General features: G+C 43.3%; 1 protein-coding gene across 4 annotated transcripts in view; it reads left to right on the forward strand.

Moving 5' to 3' along the window:
* Positions 1-24,953, forward strand: part of LOC118389972 (protein turtle homolog B-like) — a 199,097-nt gene that overhangs the window by 172,042 nt on the left and 2,102 nt on the right. For 3 of the 4 annotated variants that reach the window (XM_035780029.2, XM_035780030.2, XM_035780031.2), the window contains 3 exons: positions 1,338-1,424; positions 13,392-15,071; positions 23,912-24,042. In XM_035780029.2, the coding sequence (XP_035635922.1) occupies positions 1,338-1,424; positions 13,392-15,071; positions 23,912-24,042 (1,898 nt within the window). Of the gene's footprint in view, positions 1-1,337; positions 1,425-13,391; positions 15,072-16,183; positions 16,230-23,911; positions 24,046-24,953 lie in introns of those variants that run through there. The other variant, XM_052529798.1, reaches the window with a different exon arrangement.

Raw genomic sequence — 24,953 nt, forward strand, 5'->3', positions numbered from 1 at the left:
GGAGGTCATTTTGCAGGGCTCTGGCAGTGCTCCTCCTGCTCCTCCTTGCACAAAGGCGGAGGTAGCGGTCCTGCTGCTGGGTTGTTGCCCTCCTACGGCCTCCTCCACGTCTCCTGATGTACTGGCCTGTCTCCTGGTAGCACCTCCATGCTCTGGACATTACGCTGAAAGACACAGCAAACCTTCTTGCCACAGCTCGCATTGATGTCCATCCTGGATGAGCTGCACTACCTGAGCCACTTGTGTGGGTTGTAGACTGTCTCATGCTACCACTAGAGTGAAAGTACCGCCAGCATTCAAAAGTGACCAAAACATCAGCCAGGAAGCATAGGAACTGAGAAGTGGTCTGTGGTCACCACCTGCAGAACCACTCCTTTATTGGGGGTGTCTTGCTAATTGCCTATAATTTCCACCTGGTGTCTATTCCATTTGCACAACAGCATGTGAAATTTATTGTCAATCAGTGTTGCTTCCTAAGTGGACCGTTTAATTTCACAGAAGTGTGATTAACTTGGAGTTACATTGTGTTGTTTAAGTGTTCCCTTTATTTTTTTGAGCAGTGTGTATATATATATATATATATATATACATACAGTATATTAATATATAAACTCCTTTACTTATTCTCCATCCCACCAATATGAACTATTAACTGCTAATAGGTTTAGGGTTGAAAGTAAAGAAGGAGGTTTGGAAATGTCTCCCAAAAGACATAGGAACAAGGGTGTGTGTGGTGCTGCTACCAAAGCCAGGCGGAGGGATACCACCGTTCTCTCTGAAATGCATTACTTCCACAGTACTCAGTATGTAGTCCTAGCATGTGTGGGTGTCTAATGGTATGCTGAATGACTCATTGTGCCTAATAAATGGAGAGCTTGTCAGACGTGCATTGTACAAATATCTTCTTGTGTCTTTCGCTCCTCCCTGTATTCTTTATTCCTCTCTGTTTCTAGCTCTTGCTTCTATCTGCTCTCCTCCCTTTTCTCTGTCTTGCCTACCTTTTGCTTTCTGCTTGTTTCTCTGACTCAGCTTATCCCCAGGTTTCTCTTCCTGTTTCTCTGACTGTATCTCTTTCTCCCCCTCTCTCTGTCTCCCTGTCTCTCCATCTTTTTATCCCTACCCACACCCTCTGTCACTCACTCTGTTTCTCTGACCATCTCTTTCTCTCTCCCTCCCTCCTCTCTGTCTCCTCTATCATCCCTCACTCTCTTCATCTCTCTCATTCTCTGTTTGGACATGTCGAAGCTCTGGAGACTCATTGACAGCATTCCTCCTCCTCCCTCTTCTCCCCTCTTTTTCTTCCTCCTCTCCCGTCTCTGTTGTATTTCCCACCGCAGGACTCCTCTTAGCCCATTGCCCGGCATAGAGCCCTACTGTGAGGGGCCAGACGCCAGCAGCTACCAGCCCCCGCCCTCCAGCCCTCAGTGAGTGTGGCTACCTGCACCTTGTTCAGTCCGCCCCTCAGTCAGTGTGCTGCTGGCTGGCTTGGCCGCATGCTTCGTGTGCTGGGCACAGTCGCACAGTCACATGCTGGTTCAAGCAATTGGGGCCCTAAGCTCCCTCATGGTCCACTCACAGGAGATGCAGAATTATTGAATAGCTGTAAAAAGATAAACACTAAGCAACATACCTGGAGTCATACTTGTTTTATGGTCCACGGAGATAGTCATAGTCTTAGATGTCCAGCAGAGGGTGACGTGCGTACAGCATTGTTGGGTAGAAAGTGCACTTTGAGAAAGCTGTTGAGCTGAATTTAAATACATCCGAATCAAGACGAAAGCCCTAGATCCCGATATCTCAGAAATTTTCCCAAATTGGGCCAACTAGCAATTCACACCAGTACTATTAATGGCCTCCCCGAGGTGCGTGCAAACGTAGCGTGATAACACCGCGAACTGAGAAGGATTTTCAGCGGTCAGACTGCTCCAAATTCAAATTGACATATAAGCCACGGTAAGTGGTGTAACTACAGTGAATTACACTGTACAAAACATTAAGAACACCTGCTCTTTAAAAACATATATTGATGTGCCTTTGAACGCTGCTGTGTTTTTCACGCGCAAGTTTCCCGTGTGTCAAGAATGGTCCACCACCCAAAGGACATCCGGTCCACTTAAAACAACTGTGGGAAGCCAACACGGGCCAGCATCCATGTGAAACACTTTAGATACCTTGTTAAGTTCATTCCCGAAGAATTGAGGCTGTTCTGAGGGCTAAAAGGGGTGCAACTCAATATTAGGAAGGTGTTCTTAATGATTTGTACACACACTGTATATGAATAACACAAGTGCCTGATTCAACATTGCACAGGAGGCCATTGTATTCAGTTTTCCCGAAATGGTACCAATTGCCCACGATGCTGACCACCATGCTGGACATGTAAGATGAAACCACTCCAGTGTGGTTGTTTACTCTCCTTTGAATCGACAGACGACTCTGTCCCACTGAGGATTTCCACTGGGCCTACACACCCAGTATTCTCTCTTCCCATCTCGTGGGATTCATTGGTCGGCTGTTGCTGCTGCTGCTTCTCCTCACGTCCCACCCCCTAACTTCCCTCCTGTGCCATACACTGAGAATATAACAGCAACATTAGAGGAACATATTGCCACTTGTCATGAAGCTCACGGGCATAGCATCCCATGCTCTGGCCTGACCTGTTTAAAACCTAGCACAGGTAGTGTCACGGTTTTCATGTGGTGGAGGAGAGTCAGACCAAACTGCAGCATGTATATTGCGATCCATGTTTAATAAAACAAACGTAACACGAATCAATACAAAACACTACAAAACAAATAAACGAAATGAAAACCGAAACAGCCTAAACTGGTGTCAACTAACACAGCATAAGGACATCAAGACACTAAGGACAATCACCCACGACAAACTCAAAGAATATGGCTGCCTAAATATGGTTCCCAATCAGAGACAACGATAAGCACCTGCCTCTGATTGAGAACCACTCCAGACAGCCATAGACTTTGCTAGATAACCCCACTAGCTACAATCCCAAATACATACACACCAAAACCCCAAGACAAAACACACCACAATACAAAAACTCCATGCCACACCCTGGCCTGACCCAATACATGAAGAAAAACACAAAATACTTAGACCAGGGCGTGACAGGTAGACCAATGGCGTTTTAAGTTTGGGATGGCTATATAAAGGGAACAGGTCTGGTGTACAACAACTGGAAAGCAATGGGTTTGATTAATTTATTACATCAGGGAGACCATCGGAAAATGGAGTCTCTTTTGTTCTACTTAAAATGAGATTGATATTCAACAGAAGCTGAAAGTTATTCAGTAATTATGACAATTTGCTTTTACTGCCCCATTATCTGTTACTTTAATTTCTAGTCAAACCTGTTGTCCCTGCATCAATGTGTACAATGTGTGGGGAGTTTGGGCAAATGTAACTTTCTTTCCCTATCAAAAGTGCAAATTACTCCCACAGTTATTTGAAGTCTGGGCTATCCAACTCCAAAAACACCCCTAGTAGTCTTTAGATTGGGGGAAGGTTAGGTTACCACATAATTCAAATAACTGTGACATATGTCAAGACCCACCCACACAGTTTACATATACAGTACCAGTCAAGGGTAGGACACACCTACTCAGTCAAGGGTTTTTCTTTATTTTGACTATTTTCTACATTGTAGAATAATAGCGAAGACATCAAAACTATGTAGTATCATGTAGTAACCAAAAAAGTGTTAAACAAATCAAAATGGTATATTTGAGATTCTTCAAATAGCCACCCTTTGTCTTGATGATAGCTTTCCACACTCTTAGTATTCTCTCAACCAGCTTCATGAGGTAAGTCACCTGGAATGCATTTAAATTAACAGGTGTGCCTTGGCATTCTCTCAACCAGCTTCACCTGGAATGCTTTTCCAACAGTCTTGAAGGAGTTGAGCAAATTTTGGCTGCTTTTCCTTCCCTGCGGTCCAACTCATCCCAAACCATCTCAATTGGGTTGAGGTCGGGTGATTGTGGAGGCCAGGTCATCTGATGCAGCTCTCCATCACTCTCCTTCTTGGTCAAATAGCCCTTGCACAGCCTGGAGGTGTGTTGGGTCATTGTCCTGTTGAAAAACAAATGACAGTCCCACTAAGAGCAAACCAGATGGGATGGCTTATCACTGCAGAATGCGGTGGTAGCCATGCTGGTTAAGTGTGCCTTGAATTCTAAATAAATCACAGACAGTGTCACCAGCAAAGCACCATCACACCTCCTCCTTCATGCTTCACGGTGAGAACCACACATGCAGAGATCATCCGTTCACCTACTCTGCTTCTCACAAAGACATGCCGGTTGGAACCAAAAATCTCAAATTTGGACTCGTCAGACTAAGGTACAGATTTCCACCAGTCTAATGACCATTGTTTGTGTTTCTTGGCCCAAGCAAGTCTCTTCTTCATATTGGTGTCCTTCAGTAGTAGTTTATTTGCAGAAATGTGACCATGAAGGCCTAATTCATGCAGTCTCCTCTGAACAGTTGATGTTGAGATGTGTCTGTTACTTGAACTCTGTGAAGCATTTATTTGGGCTGCAATTTCTGAGGCTGGTAACTGTAATGAACCTATCCTCTGCAGCAGAGACAACTCTGTATGGTGGTCCTCATGAGAACCAGTTTCATCATAGCGCTTGATGATTTTTGAAGAATCTTTCAAAGTTGTTGAAATTTTCCGTATTGACTGACCTTCATGTCTTAAAATAATGATGTACTGTCGTTTCTCTTTGCTCTTTTCTGTATACCACCCCTACCTTGTCACAACACAACTGATTGACTCGCATTAAGGAAAGAAATTCCATAAATTAACTTTTAACAAGGCACACCTGTTAATTGAAATGCATTCTGGGTGACTACCTCATGACTACCTCATCTGGGCAAGGCAAGGGTGGCTACTTTGAAGAATCTTAAATATAAATATAAAATAACACTTTTTAGGTTACTACATTATTCCATATGTGTTATTTCATAGTCTTGATGTCTTCACTATTATTCTACAATGTATAAAATAGTAAAAATGTAGAAAAACCCTTGAATGAGTAGTTGTGTCCTAACTTTTGACTGGGACTGTACATGCATGGGCAGCACTTTTGACTGGGAATGAAAGTTACAGTTTGTGGTTTAAACATAGCAAATACGTTGCCATAAAAATGTCAACATCATTCAGTTCTTAATTTAACTGTGGGTTGAAAGTTCCAGTAACAATTTACTTGAAGTGTGCAGGTGTAATCCATTATGCTGTTAGAATGCATCATAAGACTTGTCATAAGAATGTATGGCCCCTTATTATTATTATTATCTTATAATACTCTCATAATAAGCCATTTTGAGTCACTTTTAAGAAAATGTCCTACATTTCCTACATAGATGGACATATTATAAGAAATAAAGGTTCATACATGATCTCACACAAATTATCAATGAACCTACCAGGTACCACCCCAAAGCCATAAACACGGGCACCCTCATAGATATCATCCTAACCAACTTGCCCTCTAAATACATCTGCTGTTTTCCTGAATATCCTGGAAGGATATTCATCTCATCCCGTCAGTAGAGGATGCCTGTTTTTTTTTTAATGCCTTCCTCACCATCTTAAATAAGCATGCCCCATTCAAGATATGTAGAACCAGGAACAGATATAGCCCTTGGTTCTCTCCAGACCTGACTGCCCTTAACCAACACAAAAACATCCTATGGCGTTCTGCATTAGCATCGAACAGCCCCCGTGATATGCAACTTCTCAGCGAAGCTAGAAACCAATATACACAAGCAGTTAGAAAAGCCAAGTCTAGCTTTTTCAAGCAGAAATTTGCTTCCTGCAACACAAACTCAAAAAAGTTCTGGGACATTGTAAAGTCCGTGGAGAATAAGAACACCTCCTCCCAGCTGCCCACTGCACTGAGGATAGGAAACACTGTCACCACCGATAAATCCACTATAATTGAGAATTTCAATAAGCATTTTTCTACGGCTGGCCATGCTTTCCACCTGGCTACCCCTACCCCAACAGCACTGCACCCCCCACAGCAACTCACCCAAGCCTTCCTGTCACGGTTTTCATAAGGTGAAGGAGAGTCGGACCAAACTGCAGCGTGTATATTGTGATTCATGTTTAATAAAACAAACGTAACACGAATCCAAAACACAAACTCTACAAAACAATAAACGTAATGAAAACCGAAACAGCCTAAACTGGTGCAAACTAACACAGAATAAGGACGTCAAGACACTCAGGACAATCACCCACAATACAACCAAAGAATATGGCTGCCTAAATATGGTTCCCAATCAGAGACAACGATAAACACCTGCCTCTGATTGAGAACCACTTCAGACAGCCATAGACTCTCCTAGAACACCCTACTAAGCTACAATCCCACTAAGCTACAATCCCAGTAAGCTACACACCACATACAAAAACCCATGTCACACCCTGGCCTGACCAAATACATGAAGAAAAACACAAAATACTTCGACCAGGGCGTGACAGAAACCCCCCCTAAGGTGCGGACTCCCGAACGCACCTCAAATCAATAGGGAGGGTCCGGGTGGGCGTCTGTCCATGGTGGCGGCTCCGGCGCGGGACGTGGACCCCACTCAGTAAATGTCTTAGTCCCCTCTCCTTGCGTCCCTAGATAGTCCACACTCGCCGCCAACCATGGCCTAGTATTCCTCACCCAGAACCCCACTAGACTGAGGAGCAGATCGGGACTGAGGTGAAGCTCTAGACAGACGGGCAGAAGCTCTGGACAGAAGGGCAGAAGCTCTGGACAGAAGGGCAGAAGCTCTGGACAGAAGGGCAGAGGCTCTGGACAGAAGGGCAGAGGCTCTGGACAGAAGGGCAGAGGCTCTGGACAGAAGGGCAGAGGCTCGGGACAGAGGGGCAGAGGCTCGGGACAGAGGGGCAGAGGCTCGGGAGCCTCTGGGCTGAGGGACTCCGGCAGCAGCGGCGGACAGGCGGGAGACTCCGGCAGCAGCGCTGGACAGGCGGGAGACTCCGGCAGCGCAGGAGAGGAGAAAGGCTCCGACAGCGCAGGAGAAGCGAGGCGCACTGTAGGCCTGATGCGTGGTGCTGGCACTGGTGGTACTGGGCCTAGGACACGCACAGGAAGCCTGGTGCGGGGAGCTGCTACCGGAGGGCTGGGGTGTGGAGGTGGTACTGGATAGACCGGACCGTGCAGGAGCACTGGAGCTCTTGAGCACCGAGCCTGCCCAACCTTACCTGATTGAATACTCTCGGTCGCCCGGCCAGTGCGGCGAGGTGGAATAGCCCGTACTGGGCTATGTAGGCGAACCGGAGACACCGAGCGCAAGGCTGGTGCCATGTAAGCCGGCCCAAGGAGACGCACTGGGGACCAGATGCGTAGAGCCGGCTTCATGGCATTTGGCTCGACGCTCAACCTAGCCCGGCCGATACGTGGAGCTGGAATATACCGCACCGTGCTATGCACCTGCACTGGGGACACCGTGCGCACCACTGCATAACACGGTGCCTGCCCGGTCTCTCTAGCCCCCCGGTAAGCACAGGGAGTTTGCGCAGGTCTCCTACCTGGCGTTGCCATACTCCCTGTAAGCCCCCAAGACATTTTTGGGGCTGATTCCCGGGCTTCCGTCCGCGCCGTCGTGCTTGCTTCGCCAAACTCATTCTCCTGTAACCTTCCGCGCACTGCTCCATCGAATCCCAGGCGGGCTCCGGCACTCTCCCTAGGTCGACCACCCACCTGTCTATCTCCTCCCAAGAAGTATAGTCCATACTGTACTCCTCTTTGGGCTGCTCCTGTTTCGTCTTCTCCTGCTGCACCTTTGGGCGGCTACACTCCCCTGGTTTAGCCCAGGGTCCTCCCCCGTCAAGGATTTCCTCCCATGTCCAGAAATCCTTAATACTCAGCTCCTCTTTGGGCTGCTCCTGCCTGTTGACACGCTGCTTGGTCTGTTTACAGTGGGTGATTCTGTCACGGTTTTCATAAGGTGAAGGAGAGTCGGACCAAACTGCAGCGTGTATATTGTGATCCATGTTTAATAAAACAAACGTAACACGAATCCAAAACACAAACTCTACAAAACAATAAACGTAATGAAAACCGAAACAGCCTAAACTGGTGCAAACTAACACAGAATAAGGACGTCAAGACACTCAGGACAATCACCCACAATACAACCAAAGAATATGGCTGCCTAAATATGGTTCCCAATCAGAGACAACGATAAACACCTGCCTCTGATTGAGAACCACTTCAGACAGCCATAGACTCTCCTAGAACACCCTACTAAGCTACAATCCCACTAAGCTACACACCACATACAAAAACCCATGTCACACCCTGGCCTGACCAAATACATGAAGAAAAACACAAAATACTTCGACCAGGGCGTGACACTTCCCCATTTCTCCTACTCCCAAATCCAGTCATCTGATGTTCTGAAAGAGCTGCAAAATATGGACCCCTACAAATCAGCCGGGCTAGACAATCTGGACCCTATCTTTCTGAAATTATCTGCCGAAATTGTTGCAACCCCTATTACTAGCCTGTTCAACCTCTCTTTCGTGTCGTCTGAGATTCCCAAAGATTGGAAAGCAGCTGCGGTCATCCCCCTCTTCAAAGGGGTGGGACACTCTTGACCCAAACTGCTACAGACCTATATCTATCCTACACTGCCTTTCTAAGGTCTTCGAAAGCCAAGTCAACAGACAGATTACCGATAATTTCAAATCCCACCATACCTTCTCGCTATGCAATCTGGTTTCAGAGCTGGTCATGGGTGCACCTCAGTCGCGTTCAAGGTCCTAAACGATATCTTAACCGCCATCGATAAGAAACAATACTGTGCAGCCGTATTCATTGACCTGGCCAAGGCTTTTGACTCTGTCAATCACCACATCCTCATTAGCAGACTCGATAGCCTTGGTTTCTCAAATGATTGCCTCGCCTGGTTCACCAACTACTTCTCTGATAGAGTTCAGTGTGTCAAATCGGAACGCCTGTTGTCCGGGCCTCTGGCAGTCTCTATGGGGGTGCAGACTCTCTTCTCTGTATGGACCGACTCTCTTCTCTGTATACATCAATGATGTCGCTCTTGCTGCTGGTGAGTCTCTGATCCACCTCTACGTAGACGACACCATTCTGTATACTTTTGGCCCTTCTTTGGACACTGTGTTAACAACCCTCCAGCTGAGCTTCAATGCCATACAACTATCCTTCCGTGGCCCCCAATTGCTCTTAAATACAAGTTAAACTAAATGCATGCTCTTCAACCGATCGCTGCCTGCACCTGCCCGCCCGTCCAACATCACTACTCTGGACGGTTCTGTCTTAGAATATGTGGACAACTACAAATAACTAGGTGTCTGGTTAGACTGTAAACTCTCCTTCCAGACTCACATCAAACATCTCCAATCCAAAGTTAAATCTATAATTGGCTTCCTATTTCTCAAACAAAGCATCCTTCACTCATGCTGCCAAACATACCCTTGTAAAACTGACCATCCTACCGATCCTCGACTTCGGCGATGTCATTTTCAAAATAGCCTCCAATACCCTACTCAATAAATTGGATGCAGTCTATCACAGTGCCATCCGTTTTGTCACCAAAGCCCCATATACTACCCACCACTGTGACCTGTACGCTCTCGTTGGCTGGCCCTCGCTTCATACTCGTCGCCAAACCCACTGGCTCCAGGTCATCTACAAGACCCTGCTAGGTAAAGTCCCCCCTTATCTCAGCTCGCTGGTCACCATAGCAGCACCCACCTGTAGCACGCGCTCCAGCAGGTATATCTCTCTGGCCACCCTCAAAACCAATTCTTCCTTTGGCCGCCTCTCCTTCCAGTTCTCTGCTGCCAATGACTGGAACGAATAACACTTATCTCCCTCACAAGCTTTAAGCACCAGCTGTCAGAGAAGTTCCCAGATTACTGCACCTGTGCATAGCCCATCTATAATTTAGCCCAAACAACTACCTCTCCACCTACTGTATTTATTTAGCTTCTTTGCACCCCATTATTTATATCTCTACCTTGCACATTCTTCCACTGCAAAGCTACCATTCCAGTGTTTCACTTGCTATATTGTATTTATTTCGCCACCATGGCCTTTTGTTTGCCTTTACCTCCCTTATCTCACCTAATTTGCTCACTTTGTATATAGACTTATTTTTCTACTGTATTATTGGCTGTATGTTTGTTTTACTCCATGTGTATCTCTGTGTTGTTGTGTCGAACTGCTTTGCTTTATCTTGGCCAGGTCGCAATTTAAATGAGAACTTGTTCTCAACTTGCCTACCTGGTTAAATAAAGGTGACATAAAAAATAAATAAAATTATAACAAGCATGCAGGCTTTCATCAAAGGCTTTCCAAAGTAAAATTAATTTTTACAGAATTAATTTTAGACTTTTGGAAATGTTAATGTGGCTGTCTGCAGGACGTACTCACACAATACATAGTTGTTCTATCTCATCAAATTTCACTGTGGTTTCTCACGAGTTTGTCCTATCTTTAGACAAGCAAGTTTTTTCACTGTTACTTTGTTGTCAATAACAATAGCACCTTTTATTTGCTAGAATGGACAGCATACTGTAGAAATCTCCCTCATGTTGGTATGTCACAAAAAACCTTGTGTCCTTCCAGATTGTTTGCAGCCGAGCAGCCCTTGAATCTCTTTGTGATGAACCTGCCCCTGCACACCCGAGCTTGACTTAACCCTGCCCAAACATGAAACCCTTTCTTATTTTCTTTGTGAATTGATTTCATGTGATACGTAGTTAATTCAACACAATGTTATTTTCTCCGGCAGTTACTCTTTTCTATGCTTTGCTGTTTTCCTCTCAGCTATTCTGTTGCATTCCTTGAAAATTCAAGAGTATTTAGTGTTAAGTTTAGTAGAGTGAGTATGTGTAATGTTAAGCATACAGTGTTGGTGCCAAATGGTGCTCATGTTACTGTATAAAAGCACATGGCACATTATATACAGTACATACAGTAACATACTAGGAGTATAAATGTTGTATATGTGACCACCTGTAATTTTACAGCATTGTAATCAAACCAGTGAATCTATATGACCAGGAGAACCCTTATGAGGTTCTCACTTTTACATACGTGTATTGTCCTTATCTGCTGTACTGCTAAAAGTCATGCTATAACCAGTGTTAATACATCTTTGTCTCATAATAATATGAGCGGTGACAATCTTGAACATGAAAAATGGCACATTCAGTAAATGTCATACTATATTCAAAAGTGATTTTTATAGAAACAAACAAGCCAGCATATTACATATTACAGTTCTATCTAGACTGAAGTATGTGTATAGCATTGCTTGTAATAGCTATTTATATGTATTCAACTTGTTGATATACTTTTAGATATTATGAACCACATGTAGTAGTAGATATTGAATAGCTTGCTGGAAGAATCTTGAATGTGGGTTGTGCTCTGCGTCCAGTGGAGTCAGATGTGTTTGCCTGTGTCACGCACACTCTACTTAAAGACCCTGCACCACGACAGACAGTGCCTTCTGTGGAGAGAGAGCGTACGTGCCTCATACGTAGCAGAGAATGAGAACGTCATTGCTTTTCAATGCGGGTCCTCGACTGTCAGTTGCCTTAGAAACTCAGCCCCTCCATTGCCACCGCAGCCATCACAAGCACAGCTAGGCCTTAGTGATTCAGCAAAATAGAGAGACTGAAAAGCCTCAGCCTTACATTGTATGGTACTCTGAATAAAGTATTATCATATCGTCCAGATTTTTCTCTTTTCTTTTCTGGAAAATGCTTGTTGTTCCTCATTTCTTGGTATAACATAAATACTCTCTTGACTAAATGGGCTTTCAAATTTCTTCCTAATGAATAAAACCCATACAACTAATAACAAACACGTAGTCCAATTTCTACAATGAGAACCTTAGAATGTACTGTATTCTAAGTGGATATTCTTAAATTCAAATCACAATTTAAAATACAAATAACATGCATGTCAACACCACATATAACATATAAATATAGTGAGAACAAGGCTCGAGAGTATGTGGTCCAGGGAAGTTTGAGTAATGACAAGACTTATCGAGAAAAAAGGAGGGGAAAAGGGAGAGATGCCCACTCTGCTGAAGATGGTCACCTGAATCATTAAATGGCCGTGTCTGGGCAATGGGAATGTGTGGGTGGGATCGGGGCCATGTTAGAACCAACCAGAGGCAATGACTATCAGAGGTTTATTAAAATCTAAGTAAATGGAAATGTCAGGTGATACAACACACACATTAAGCATTGTTATTCCACTGAGACACTTAATGTGACTGACTTCACATCAATTACACTACCATGACTGAACAATGAAAATATTACTCAATCAGAAACTAACAGGCAGACATGATTTATAATCGACACAGTCTCCTGTTGAGCTGTTCAAGTGATGAGCAAATGGAAAGTTAATAGACAACATAGACTGTTAACCCTGTACATAAAATATACTGTAATGGTTTTCTTCTGGTGAAAGAGAGGCGGACCAAAATGCAGCGTGGTGGTTATTCATGTTTAATTTATAAAGACACTCTACATGAATAAACTAACAAAAACAATAAACGTGCGAAAACCTAAACAGCCCTATCTGGTGCAAACACAGAGACAGGAACAATCACCCACAAACACACAGTGAAACCCAGGCTACCTAAATATAGTTCCCAATCAGAGACAATGACTAACACCTGCCTCTGATTGAGAACCATATCAGGCCAGACATAGAAATAGACAAACAAGACATCCAACATAGAATGCCCACTCAGATCACACCCTGACCAACCAAAACATAGAGACATACAGAGCAAACTATGGTCAGGGTGTGACATATACTTTACTCAGTGGGTCATCTGACTCCATACCAAGATCATGCACCTATGACTCAACAATTTATTTATAATGTTGCGTAGGAGAGCAGTCCAAAACTCTAAAGTTACTGCTGCACATGGTCCCTCCATCTCCATCCTCTACTCATAATCAACATAATCAACATTCAATCACTGCCTTGTCAGATCAAATCATTTGCGCATCGTAGCAGTGTCTGAAATCCCCATTTAAACTTCAGGCTCAAACTAAACTTATTCAGATAAACAATTATGACAATATTTATTTTGTTACCTAAATAAGAAACACGTATAGTCAGAGCATGGCTATTTAAAAAGCATTTTTTATGGATGCATGTGTCATCTCTGATTGGAAACTTTATTTTATTTATTTCATCGTAATTTCCAGTTAAAATGTTGCCTGGCAGTAAAGGCATCGACAGAGGTGCTTAGTTTGGTTGTTTGCTGAGTCATGTTAAAGGAGGCAGGTGAGCAGGCATTGACTGGCCTTCTGTCTTTCCATTGTTTCTCAGGTCCTCCTCTGGTAAGGAGAGTCCGGAGAGTATGCGTTCCATGGGACAACCATCAGAGTGTTCTGAGAACGGGCATAGCATGAGCATGAAGAAGATCCCCCCGAGTTCTGCGAAGAAGGAAGAACTCTCCCTGTACAAGAAAACCAAGCGAGCAATAACGAGCAAAAAGTACAGCGTCTCCAAGTATGAAATGGAGGCAACCACGCCCATTGAGCTGATCAGCCGAGGCCCTGACGGACGCTTCGTCACGGACCCCAGCGACATGGAGATGATTTCCATCAAGCCCCGGCGAATTGAGGGCTTCCCCTTCGTCGAAGAGTCAGACCGCTATCCCGAATTCCGCCAGTCGGATGAGGAGAACGATGATCCCGGGCCCATGCCCCCCATCATGGCAACCCTTCGACCCCACCAAATCTCCCCCATCTCCAGCCAGGAGTCTTACCTGCAGCCACCAGCCTACAGCCCCCGCTTTCAGAGACCCATGGAAGGTATGACCATCATGGAGAGCAGTCGGCTTGAGGCCACGGGGCAGATCCAAGGCTCCCTGCACCACAGAGCCTTCCCCCAGAGCCACGATCACTTCTATGGGTACCTTGGCAGCCCTGGGGAACCCGACCCTCCACCCCCTTTCTACATGGTAGACACCAGCCCTCTGAGCTCTGTCATGTCATCACCACCTTACCACCCCGAAGGGCCCTTTGGTCACCACCGCATCCCTGAGGAGATGGGGGAAGGAGATATTCATCACTATGCCGTCTCAAGCTTCCCCCTTCCCCTGACGCTTACCTCTTCCTCTCACTCCCCGGAGATCTGGCACAGACCCGATTTCCCCTTTGCAAATCTGGAAAGGCCCCACTTCATTTTCCCACCGCACCAACCTTTGCATCTCCACCGGGAACCTTTCTTTCCTCCTCCCCATGTTCTTCCCCCTGGTGCTCTCCAGCCATCCTCTCTCCAGGTGCCCTCCTATCCCGGTGTTCTGCAGCTGGAGGTCCCAAAGAGCTGTCCAGGCAAGTCTCCCAGCAAGGTCAAGCCTCAGGGCCTTCCAGTCAAGCGTTTAGCTATGCAAGAGGCTCAGAGTCTAGGGAAACTAAGACACATAAGCTACGGTATGGGTGTGCCGGTTTTGCCTTACCCCGACCCAACAGCCCTCATGGGCAGCCCTAGCACATTCAGTAGCCTGGACACCCGGTGGTTTGAGCCTACCCCCCGGCTCAGCCCCAGGCAGGCTCGTAGAATGGAGCCTAGCATGATGGTCCTCCAACCTTCCCGCCTCTCGCCCCTCACCCAGAGTCCACTTAGTTCCCACGAGGGCTCCCCAGAGATTCTAGTGCGACCGCGTCCCCGTCCTAGCTTCGTCCAGCCCTCCATACCTCCAGAGATGTCTGAGATCACCCTGCTTCCCCCCTCTTCAGCCAGCTTCTCTCGGAGGTCGTCTCCCTCTTCCTCTCTCGCCCATGGTCAGGTTAGCAAGAGGGCAAGTCCCAGCTTCCGCTCCCACATGGCCTTTGCCACCTCCGCCACAAGCTACCCGTCCCAGTCCCCGTCACCCCCCATGGAAAGCAGCAACATGTTTGGGCAGATCCCAAGTGATCCCATTGGGCAGATACCATCCCAGAGGAGAACTGAGGAGGAGGTCCTTCCGTCCGAGCCCTCTCCACCCCAGTTTTCAGCTTCAGGGTAGGTGCACTAGGCCTTCAGAGAGGGATTTACTTGTTATCTGCCCCATTACAAATTGCTTTAACTTGTTAGGTTGCACCTTGAGTTCTGAACGCAGTTACATTGAAGACAATTCTGGTTTTACTTTTAAAAGCTAAATGTACTTGGGTTGGACTACATACAAATGTCAGTTTTTAGAGTGAAATATCAATATATATGTTTTTCTTTTTTTCTTGACAAATGACTTCATCAAAGGATAGAATTTATGATGATAAATTGACTAGGGACTCTTACATTATTCATTGCAAAGTAATTTTGCTGTATAGATTTATTTTATGGGCTTGGGTGTTCTGATGTTTTCAACTCGATCAATGCTGCTTTTCATGTCAGACATCAACTTTCAAACATCCATCCATTGAATCTGTGAAGCACTGTACCAAACTTGTCTTTTGACAAACCCCGATTGTTAATTTTCCTCTAAATTCAGACTTGGTGGATCAACTCCTTCGTGACCTAACAAGAGAAATGATTTGCTTCACAGATTACCTTACAGACCTTTCGGGGCTACAGTAAGTCTTTGGAGAAATTGCCATTATTATCTAAACCATTTCAAATGCATTGTGCAGTTTGTTTGATACAAGCCCCTAAAAGCCTGGAATCAGAGGGACATCACCACAGGATCCCTGGTTTTCCATGTGTGTCATGCTTTACCCTGCTTTCACCCAACAGGAGGAATCCCATATGTGCATCCGAATTGACTCTCAGACAAAACAAACACCATTGCTGTGTCTAACTCTTAGGCCTTTTAGGACTCTGTATTTATAATGCAGAGGGTACTTTTATGAGAGTCCATCTCAGCAGGCACAGGGGGGTCCATCCTCGTCCTTAGTAACCTGACTGCATGAATTGCCTCTTCCTTGAACCTTCCACCCCAACCCCATCCCTCACCCACCCCTCCATTGCTCCCAGGACATCCCTGGTCTGACTGCCAGGGAGGCTTGTTGGGCGAAGCGTGTTGCAGGGATCTGTCCGCTTTCATGTGTTGCAATGTCTTCATCATTATTGATTAGGGGCAGTTGGTGGTTCTTGATGGCTCCTGGAGTCTTACCTGCTTTGTTTTTGATTGATCTCAGCTATCTGGGCAGCGTTGTTGTGACCAGGTCCTCTACACCACAATAGGTAAGGGTTGGATCCATGTCTGAAAGGGGGGGGGGGCAGCAGGTGGGGCTTTGAATCACCTCGTCCTTTAAAGGGGAATACGAGTCTTTCGTTCTTGCTTTGTTTAGTTTGTTACTCCAATCAACTTGCATTTCCCTTTTTTCCTTTTTTCAAAGTACTATGCATTTTGAGTCCTATAGTCTGCAATAATGTATGCATTCTGACATAAACATGCATATGTCACCCTTTATGATAATTGATTTGGAGGTTAGACACATACAAAGCCTTCGGAAAGTATTCATACCCCTTGACTTATTCCACATTTGATTGTGTTACAGCCTGAAAACAAAATGGATGTTTTTCCTCAACCATCTACACCAGGGGTTCTTAAACTTTTTCCGCCTGGAAACCAAATGAAAAAATCTGTGTTTTCCTGGGACCCAAGCTTAGTAAAATATGCAACTATACGTACATATCGGTACATTTCTTAGCCCTTCTGCCAAAACAAAATACAATATAGACAAAAACAAATAACAATGAAATACCCATAAATATATTTTCATGATTATTTTTCCCCATTAAAAACACTCCTACATACCTGTCTAGGTTGGAACTGTTAAGGTACAATAAATAATTTCAATCTTAACTGGAATACACGGATTGATCCCATCACACAGGATGTATAACAGAACACACACACACAGGCTTTTTGATGTGCAACCCTAAGTAAACAGTACAGGAAAAAAAATGATCAGGCCTATTGTACATCTTACTGTATAAATTATTGTTGATAGAAAGTCTAGGTTGGAACTGTTGCTCTTAAAATACATATGTTTTATTCTGAACTGGAATAAACTGATTGATCACATCAAACAGATGTAGACCAGAAAACACACACATACACACAGCCCTAATGAGAGGTGGGTTCAGTTTTTGACAGTGCAACACTGAGGTCATGGTCAGCATTGACACTGTTTCTGTACTTGAGAACTCTGACTTGCATAGGTATGTGGTGCCAAACTGGATCAGAATATCTACTGCTTTCTCAGTCAGACAGGAGACCGCTTCCTGCTGCAGATGAGCAACCCAGAACTGTGTGTGTTTGCCTCAAAAAGCATCTTGCTTCAATCAGTTTATTCCAGTTCAGAATAAAAAAATATTACTTGTATTTTAACAGCAACAGTTCCAAGCTAGACTTGTTTCCAACAATAGTTTATACAGTAAACTGTACAGTAGGCCTGATACTTTTTCATCTTCATCTGTACTGTTTCTTGGGGTTGCACTATCAGGAGCTAGTTAACGTAAACTCACGTAATCTCGTACATCGCCTTGGTCTGTACAATTGCCCTTATTTTAGCGCCCCCAAAAAAGGTAATATTTCCAGATCAACTGTAATGTCAATACCATTGTAAAGCACAATTTCTCCCCTTTCCAACGGAATCAATTACATGACCTAAACACTGCCCGTTTCTGCATAATTCAAGCAGGCAATGAGCCTCGTCGGGTCTTTTTAAAAATGGCGGGTGGGGAAGCAAAACTAATGCGTGATAGTGAGAAGGAGAGATGTCATGTGGGAAAATTGCTTTTTTTCACTTGATCTGTCCAACTTATCACCTTATCACCTCTAAAATGTAAATAATACACTATAAAGAGTTTATATAATGTGTCATTACATGACTATTTGAAGGTTTGTGTCGAATTTGAAGGGCGGTTTATAGGGCGGTGCTAAAGTGATCTAGTAAAGTTAACAGCGGTTTTGACAATGATGACCGCATGCAATGATGATGCAAAAAATGACTAGGTATCCCCCTTTACCATTTCTTGTTTTTAAAGGATGAGAGAAGTGCTACACCTGGTGGAGAGAGATTGTAAGACAGAAATAGTTGCTTTATGTGTGCTGTAACTTTGCGACATGACATGTCCCGATGTAACGGAGCGTCCGTTTATTCAACTTTTCTCCAATACTATAGAGACATTACCATGTCGATCAACGCTTGAATAGAAACCTAGTTCACACCCCCGAATTTGAAGTCAACACAGTCTCATTAGTTTTCTTTGTAGCCTCGTTTGAATGTCGTGGTTACGCACATTTGTACGGAATGGGGTGAGTGTATGTTACCTTGCTTTGGCTAACGTTAGCTATTAGCTGTGTAACGTTACAAGGCCATGGGATTGTTTGAAAGAGAAACTCATATCTACTACTATGAGAGATAGTACTCCCTTATTTCTGCTTATCATCCATCACCTGTTATAAAATGAGAACAATGCCTTGCGAGTTGACTTACTATTCCACTTTCGAAGCAGTTTCCTGAAACATTCTGCCCTCTTCTGAAATAACACCATGGGTTTACCGTTATGTTGTGCCTGGATGTTTGGTCAGGATGTGTCGTTTTATTAATTTGTTCGTTTTGAGAGACTCATTACTAAGCACTTCCCCACACAAAACACAGTGGGCGCTCCTCGTTATTTCTCAAAGTTTGTATGAAAGAGACATAAAGTCATCAATGGATTTGCATTTCATTATGATTGAGCTCAGTCAGAACTTGTGGCTCGCATGAGTCAATTTCATCACAGCGGTGAGTGATGGCGAGTGGGAATAACAAGTCAGTGGCTTGAACGGAAAACTGCAGGAAAAAGATCCGGTAAACCGCGAAGCACACGGGCATCTCCCAATCGCAATGAACCGAGAGCTGCCGTTGCGCTTGGCCAAGTCAATTCCAGTAATTTATTCAATAATTATATATTTACGTCGCGACCCACCATTAACAGGTCCCGTCGCAACCCATAGTTTAAGAAACGCTGATCTACACACACACACAACCCCATAATGACAAATTGAAAACTTTTTTTTAGATACAGTACCAGTCAAACAGTACTACTCATTCCGTGTTTTTTCTTTATTTTTACTATTTTCTACATTGTAGAAGAATAGTGAAGACATAAACTATGAAATAACACATATGGAATCATGTAGTAACCAAAAAAGTGTTAAACAAATCTAAATATATTTTAGATTTTTGATTCTTAAAAGTAGCCACCCTTTGCCTTCGTGACAGCTGTACACACTCTTGGCATTCTCTCAACCAGCTTCATGTGGAATGATTTTCCAACAGTCTTAAAGGACATCCCACATAAGCTGAGCATGTGTAGGCTGCTTTTCCTTCACTGTCCGACTCATCCCAAACCATCTCAATTGGATTGAGGTCGGGTGATTGTGGAGGCCGGGTAATCTGATGCAGCACTTCATCACTCTCATTCTTGGTGAAATAGCCCTTACACAGCCTGGAGGTATGTTTTGGGACATTGTACTATTGAAAAATATATTATAGTCCCACTAAGGGCAAACCAGATGGGATGGCGTATCACTGCAGAATGATGTGGTAGCCATGCTGGTTAAGTGTCTCTTGAATTCTAAATAAATCACTGACAGTGTCACCAGCAAAGCACCCTCACACCTCCTCCTCCATGCTTCATAGTGGGAACCACACATGCGGAAATCATCCGTTCACCTACTCACAAAGACACGGCAGTTGGAACCAGAAATCTCAAATTTGGGCTCATCAGACCAAAGGACAGCTTTCCACCGGTCTAATGTCCATTGCTCATGTTTCTTGGCCCAAGCAAGTCTCTTATTATTATTGGTGTCCTTCAGTAGTGGTTTCTTTACAGAAATTCAACCACGAAGGCCTGAACAGTTGATATTGAGATGTGTCTGATACTTGAACTCTGTGAAACATTTATTTGGGCAGCAATCTGAGGTGCAGTAAACTCCAATGAACTTATCTTCTGTGGCAGAGGTAATTCTGGGTTTTCCTTTCCTGTGGCGGTCCTCATGAGAGACAGTTTCATCATAGCGCTTGATGGTTTTTGCGACTACACTTGAAGAAATGTTCATGGTTCTTCAAATTGTCCGCATTTACTGACCTTCATGTCTTAATGTAATGATGGACTGTCATTTCTCTTTGCTTATTTGAGCTGTTCTTGCCTTATTTTGGACTTGGTCTTTTACCAAATAGGGCTACCAAACCACACCTACCTTGTCACAACAAGTGATTGGCTCAAACGCATTAAGAAGAGAGAGAAATTCTACAAATTAACTTTGAACAAGGCACACCTGTTAAATTAAACGCATTCCAGGTGACCTCATGAAGCTGGTTGAGAAAATGCCAAGAGTGTGCAAAGCTGTCATCAAGGCAAAGGATGGCTACATTGAAGAATCTCAAATATAAAATATATTTAGATTTGTTTAACACTTTTTTGGTTACTACATGATTCTATGTGTTATTTCATAGTTTTGATGTCTTCACTATTATTCTACAATGTAGAAAATAGTACAAAATAAAGAAGGACCTTGAAATGAGTAGGTGTGTCCAAACTTTTGACTAGTACTGTATGTTTGCAAATTTATTGAAAATTAAATACAGAAATATCTTATTTACGTAAGTATTCACACTCCTTAGTCAATACTTTGTACAAACACCTTTGGCAGCGATTACAGCTGTGAGTCTTTCTGGGTAGGTCTCTAAGAGCTTTCCGCAACTGATTGTGCAACATTTGCCCATTATTATTTTCAAAATTCTTCAAGCTCTCATTGCTTGACAACCATTTTCAGGTCTTGCCATATATTTTCAAGTAGATTTAAGTCAAATCTGTAACTTTTCCCCCCAGGAACATTCACTGTCTTCTTGGTAAGCAACTCCAGTATAGATTTGGCCTTGTGCTGAAAGGTGAATTAATCTCCCTGTGTCCGGTGTAAAGCAGACTGAACCATGTTTTCCTCTTGCATTTTGCCTGTTTGCTTAGCTCCATTCCTTCCAATCCTTAACGATTACAAGCATACCCACAACATAATGCAGCCACCACTATGCTTGAAAATATGGTGAAATCCCTGAGCGGTTTCCTTTCTTCCTGGCAAATAAGTTAGTAAGGACACCTGTATCTTTGTAGTGACTGGGTGTATTGACACACCATCCAAGGTGTAATTAATAACTTCACCATGCTCAAAGGGATATTCAACGTCTGCTTTTATTTATTTTTTACCCATCTACCAACAGGTGCCCTTCTTTGTGAGCCATTGGAAAATCTCCCTGGTTTTTGTGGTTGACTCTGTTTGAAATTCACTGCTTGACTGAGGGACCTTACCGATAATTTCATATGTGGGGTACAAAGATGAGGTAGACATTCAAAAGTAACGTAAACACTTTTATTGCACACAGAGTGAGTCCATGCAACTCATTATTTGACTTGTGAAGCACATTTTTACTCCTAAACTTATGTAGGCTTGCCATAGGTAGCCTGTTGGTTAGAGCGTTGGGCCACTAACCAAAAGGGTGCTGGTTCAAATCCCCAAGGTAAAAATCTGTCATTCTGACCCTGAACAAGGCAGTTATCCCACTGTTCCCTGTGGATGTTGATTAAGGTAGCCCCCCACACCTCTCTGATTCAGAGGGTTTGGGTTAAATGTGGAAGACACATTTCAGTTGAGAGAATTAAGTTGTACAACTCACTAGGTATCCCCCTTTCCCTTAACAAAGGGATTGAATACTTATTGACTCAAGACATTTCAGCTTTTCATTTTTAAATGATTTGTAAATATTCAGAAAAAATATTCCACTTTCACATTATGTGCTATTGTGTGTAGACCAGTGACAAAAAAATCTCAATTGAATCCATTTAAAATTCAAGCTGTAACACAAAAAACAGTGGAACAAGTCAAGGGGTGTGAATACTTTCTGAAGGCACTGTATCACTGACACAACTGCATGCTTGAGATGAATGCTAACAACACTATTACAACATAATTTTTCGATTAAAAATGTTTTGGTTAATTACCATGACACTGACAGGTACATATAAAAATCTGAAAGAAAGTCCTTGCACAAGCAAGGCCCTGACAAAAATGTTATCTGTTCTTTTGACCACAGAAGCATTTTTATGTATAATGGTGTTACTTTAGCAGCTTAGCTGCACTTGTCCTTACTTTTTTTGTGCTTTCTTTTGTGTCCTCATTAAGAATAAGCAGTAGATATCAGAGGAAATATATATGTATCGGACAATTGTAATAGCCTTTTTCTAAGCCTACCCAATGTTATATTATGGATTGTCCAGACTGTAGTAGCTTGTCTCTCTCATCTAGTCTTGTGGGTTGTGGCAATGGGCACTTTGTTATGTCCTCTTTGACTTGTTACATTCTTAGCATTCCTCTCAAGCAGTAGACATACTATCCTTTCTTACTTAAGGTGCTTTTGTATAATACACCAATTAAATATTTTGGACCCATGCTCTTAGGAAATATTTTATATGATTGGCAGTCGAAACTCCCTTAACTTCAGTCAGTATGAAACAAAACATGCAAATAACCTAATTACACTTGTAAGTTTGGACTGCAGAACAGTTCTCACTACCATGTGAAGCAAGTGTCCTTCCACAACTGTTGACACACTTTCTTGATATTGTGGGGAAAGTAGCATTAGCCCAGGGTGTGAGGGGACCAAGCACCCCTGGTTTTAGGTCACAGTCCTATGAAGTGCTTTTATATAATTATATAATATATACCATTTAGCAGATGCTTTTATCCAAAGCGAATTGCAGTCATATGTGCATACATTTTAAGTATGGGTTGCCCCAGGAATCAGCCCCACAATCCTGGCGTTGCAAGCGCCATGCTCTACCAACTGAGCCATACATGACCACTTTTCAGAGTATTCCCCTTTAAAGTCCTGTTCCATGTGCAAACTGCCATGCATGCCATCGCTAAATATTTATATTCAGTTCCCCCCCAAAAAACAAATATCTGAATAAACTCTTGTTACATTTGTTGTCCGAGTGCTTCGTTTTGGTTTTGGCTTATTTTTCGTAATGTGACTGTTCCCAAGTAGCCATTTTCCCCTCCCGCCATCTCTCCCTGTCAGCATGGTGAAGCCCATTGTAGACAGTATCCATGTCTATGAATACATATTGATGATGCTTTGTCGCTCAGCTGTGATTTTCCCCCTCTTCTAAATGCTTTCAATTTCTCTCTGCAGGCACAGCTGGAGGACAGCCCCTTTGTAATGCTATTTGTTTTTGTGTCTTTTGTGGAACTGGTGTGTTGGTGACAGAATTTGTGGGCTGCCGTTTTAAGGTGCCTCGGTATCTGGATAGGGATACTCGTTCATGTTCTACAAATGACAATATTGTTTCAGATTTGCAACTGTTATTTTCAGAATAAAAATGGTAAAATAAACTACAAGAAAGTGTTGCTCTTTACACTTAAGCTTGAAATCAAATTCCATTTTTATGGTTTATTTTTTATATATATATCTTTTCACTCCCCTCTGAAAATAACATGTGCAGATATTTTTTCTAAATGTTTAAGCATTGTAATAATCTTTTATACCTCACCTTGGGATAAATTGACGCATCACAACTTTGTTACAAGGATGATTATATTTTTTAACAAATCATAGAACAGATAGTGTAAAATACAGGAACACCCTAGATTCAAGTCACACAAACATACCTCTTGATTTAGTTTGGCCGAACTATTGGCTTTGTTCAGTCAGAAACCTCAGGTGTGTCACATTGCTCCAAACGTTAGGTAATGTGAAGCAGAACTCATAAGGTTTGATCCTTGGACTTTGAGGGCCTCTCATGCAGACAGAGAGGTCCAGTAGACAGATATTCCTCAGGGTTACGTGTCTTCTCCCTCCTTTTTTGTTCAGAAATCGTCGAGGTGAGCCGAGTGCCCCTGCGGGGTCTGAGAGGTTTGATGCATTGAGGTACCAACGTATTAAAAAGGCCAAGAAGATGATGGTGGTCAACAACAACAACTCCAAGTCCAGAAGAAAAACAGGTGAGTCCTCTGGCGTTGTGGTTGTATGGTCCTGACGTAAGACAATGATTGAATAACATGCACATTTTGTGGCATACCGCTCTTTTGACAGAAATTGTGTCTGGCAGACTCAGATTTGTTTTCAGTAGCCATATATATTTTTAAAGACTTCACCACAGCAGGATTAACAAGGACTTTCTCTTTTACAGGCGCCAATCGAATTACATATATGCATCATACGATGCTATCTACTCAGCGGCATGCCACTATGGTGTGATTAAGGTACCATGGTGTGATATTTTCCCCATCTCTGATACCCAGCCGTAGTGGTGGTAACACCAAGGTAGTTCCCTCAATGAGTTCTGCAGTTCTCCAGAAACCTAACTTTGACACCAACTTTCTCCATAGTCATGACATAATTTCTAATAATACTTACACAGGTATCAAATGACTGTAGATGATCAGTTAATACAATTTATCTTTTGAATCATGCAATTCAACATCTCACTTATTCATGTTGCATTTCTAACTAATTAACTTATTTTAACCATTGTAAGATAATTACCTTATTTTGATCCCAAACATGTAGGTGCCACATTGTAGAAGCCCTTTAATGAATTTGAAACATTCAAACCAATAGTTTCATTCATCTGGCATTGAAATGCATTTTATGGACTGTGTCACGTAGAGTAGGCCAGAAGGCTAAACTGGATAACCTAACCTCTATCAAAATAAAAAGATGGCGGAACCGCAAAAGTTCTTTTGTGCAAAGGTGTTTATTTACAAGTGAATTCCGGAACAAAAAACAACAGTACTGCCATCAACGTCTACCTTATGGGACAGCTTAAAAACAATGCTGCCCCATCCACAGCTCAATCCAAAATATGCCCTCTATGACTGAAAGAGAGGCTCCTTTTGTAGGGCTAGCCCCT

This window comes from Oncorhynchus keta, chromosome 11 (assembly GCF_023373465.1).
Source record: "Oncorhynchus keta strain PuntledgeMale-10-30-2019 chromosome 11, Oket_V2, whole genome shotgun sequence".
Lineage (NCBI taxonomy): Eukaryota > Metazoa > Chordata > Actinopteri > Salmoniformes > Salmonidae > Oncorhynchus > Oncorhynchus keta.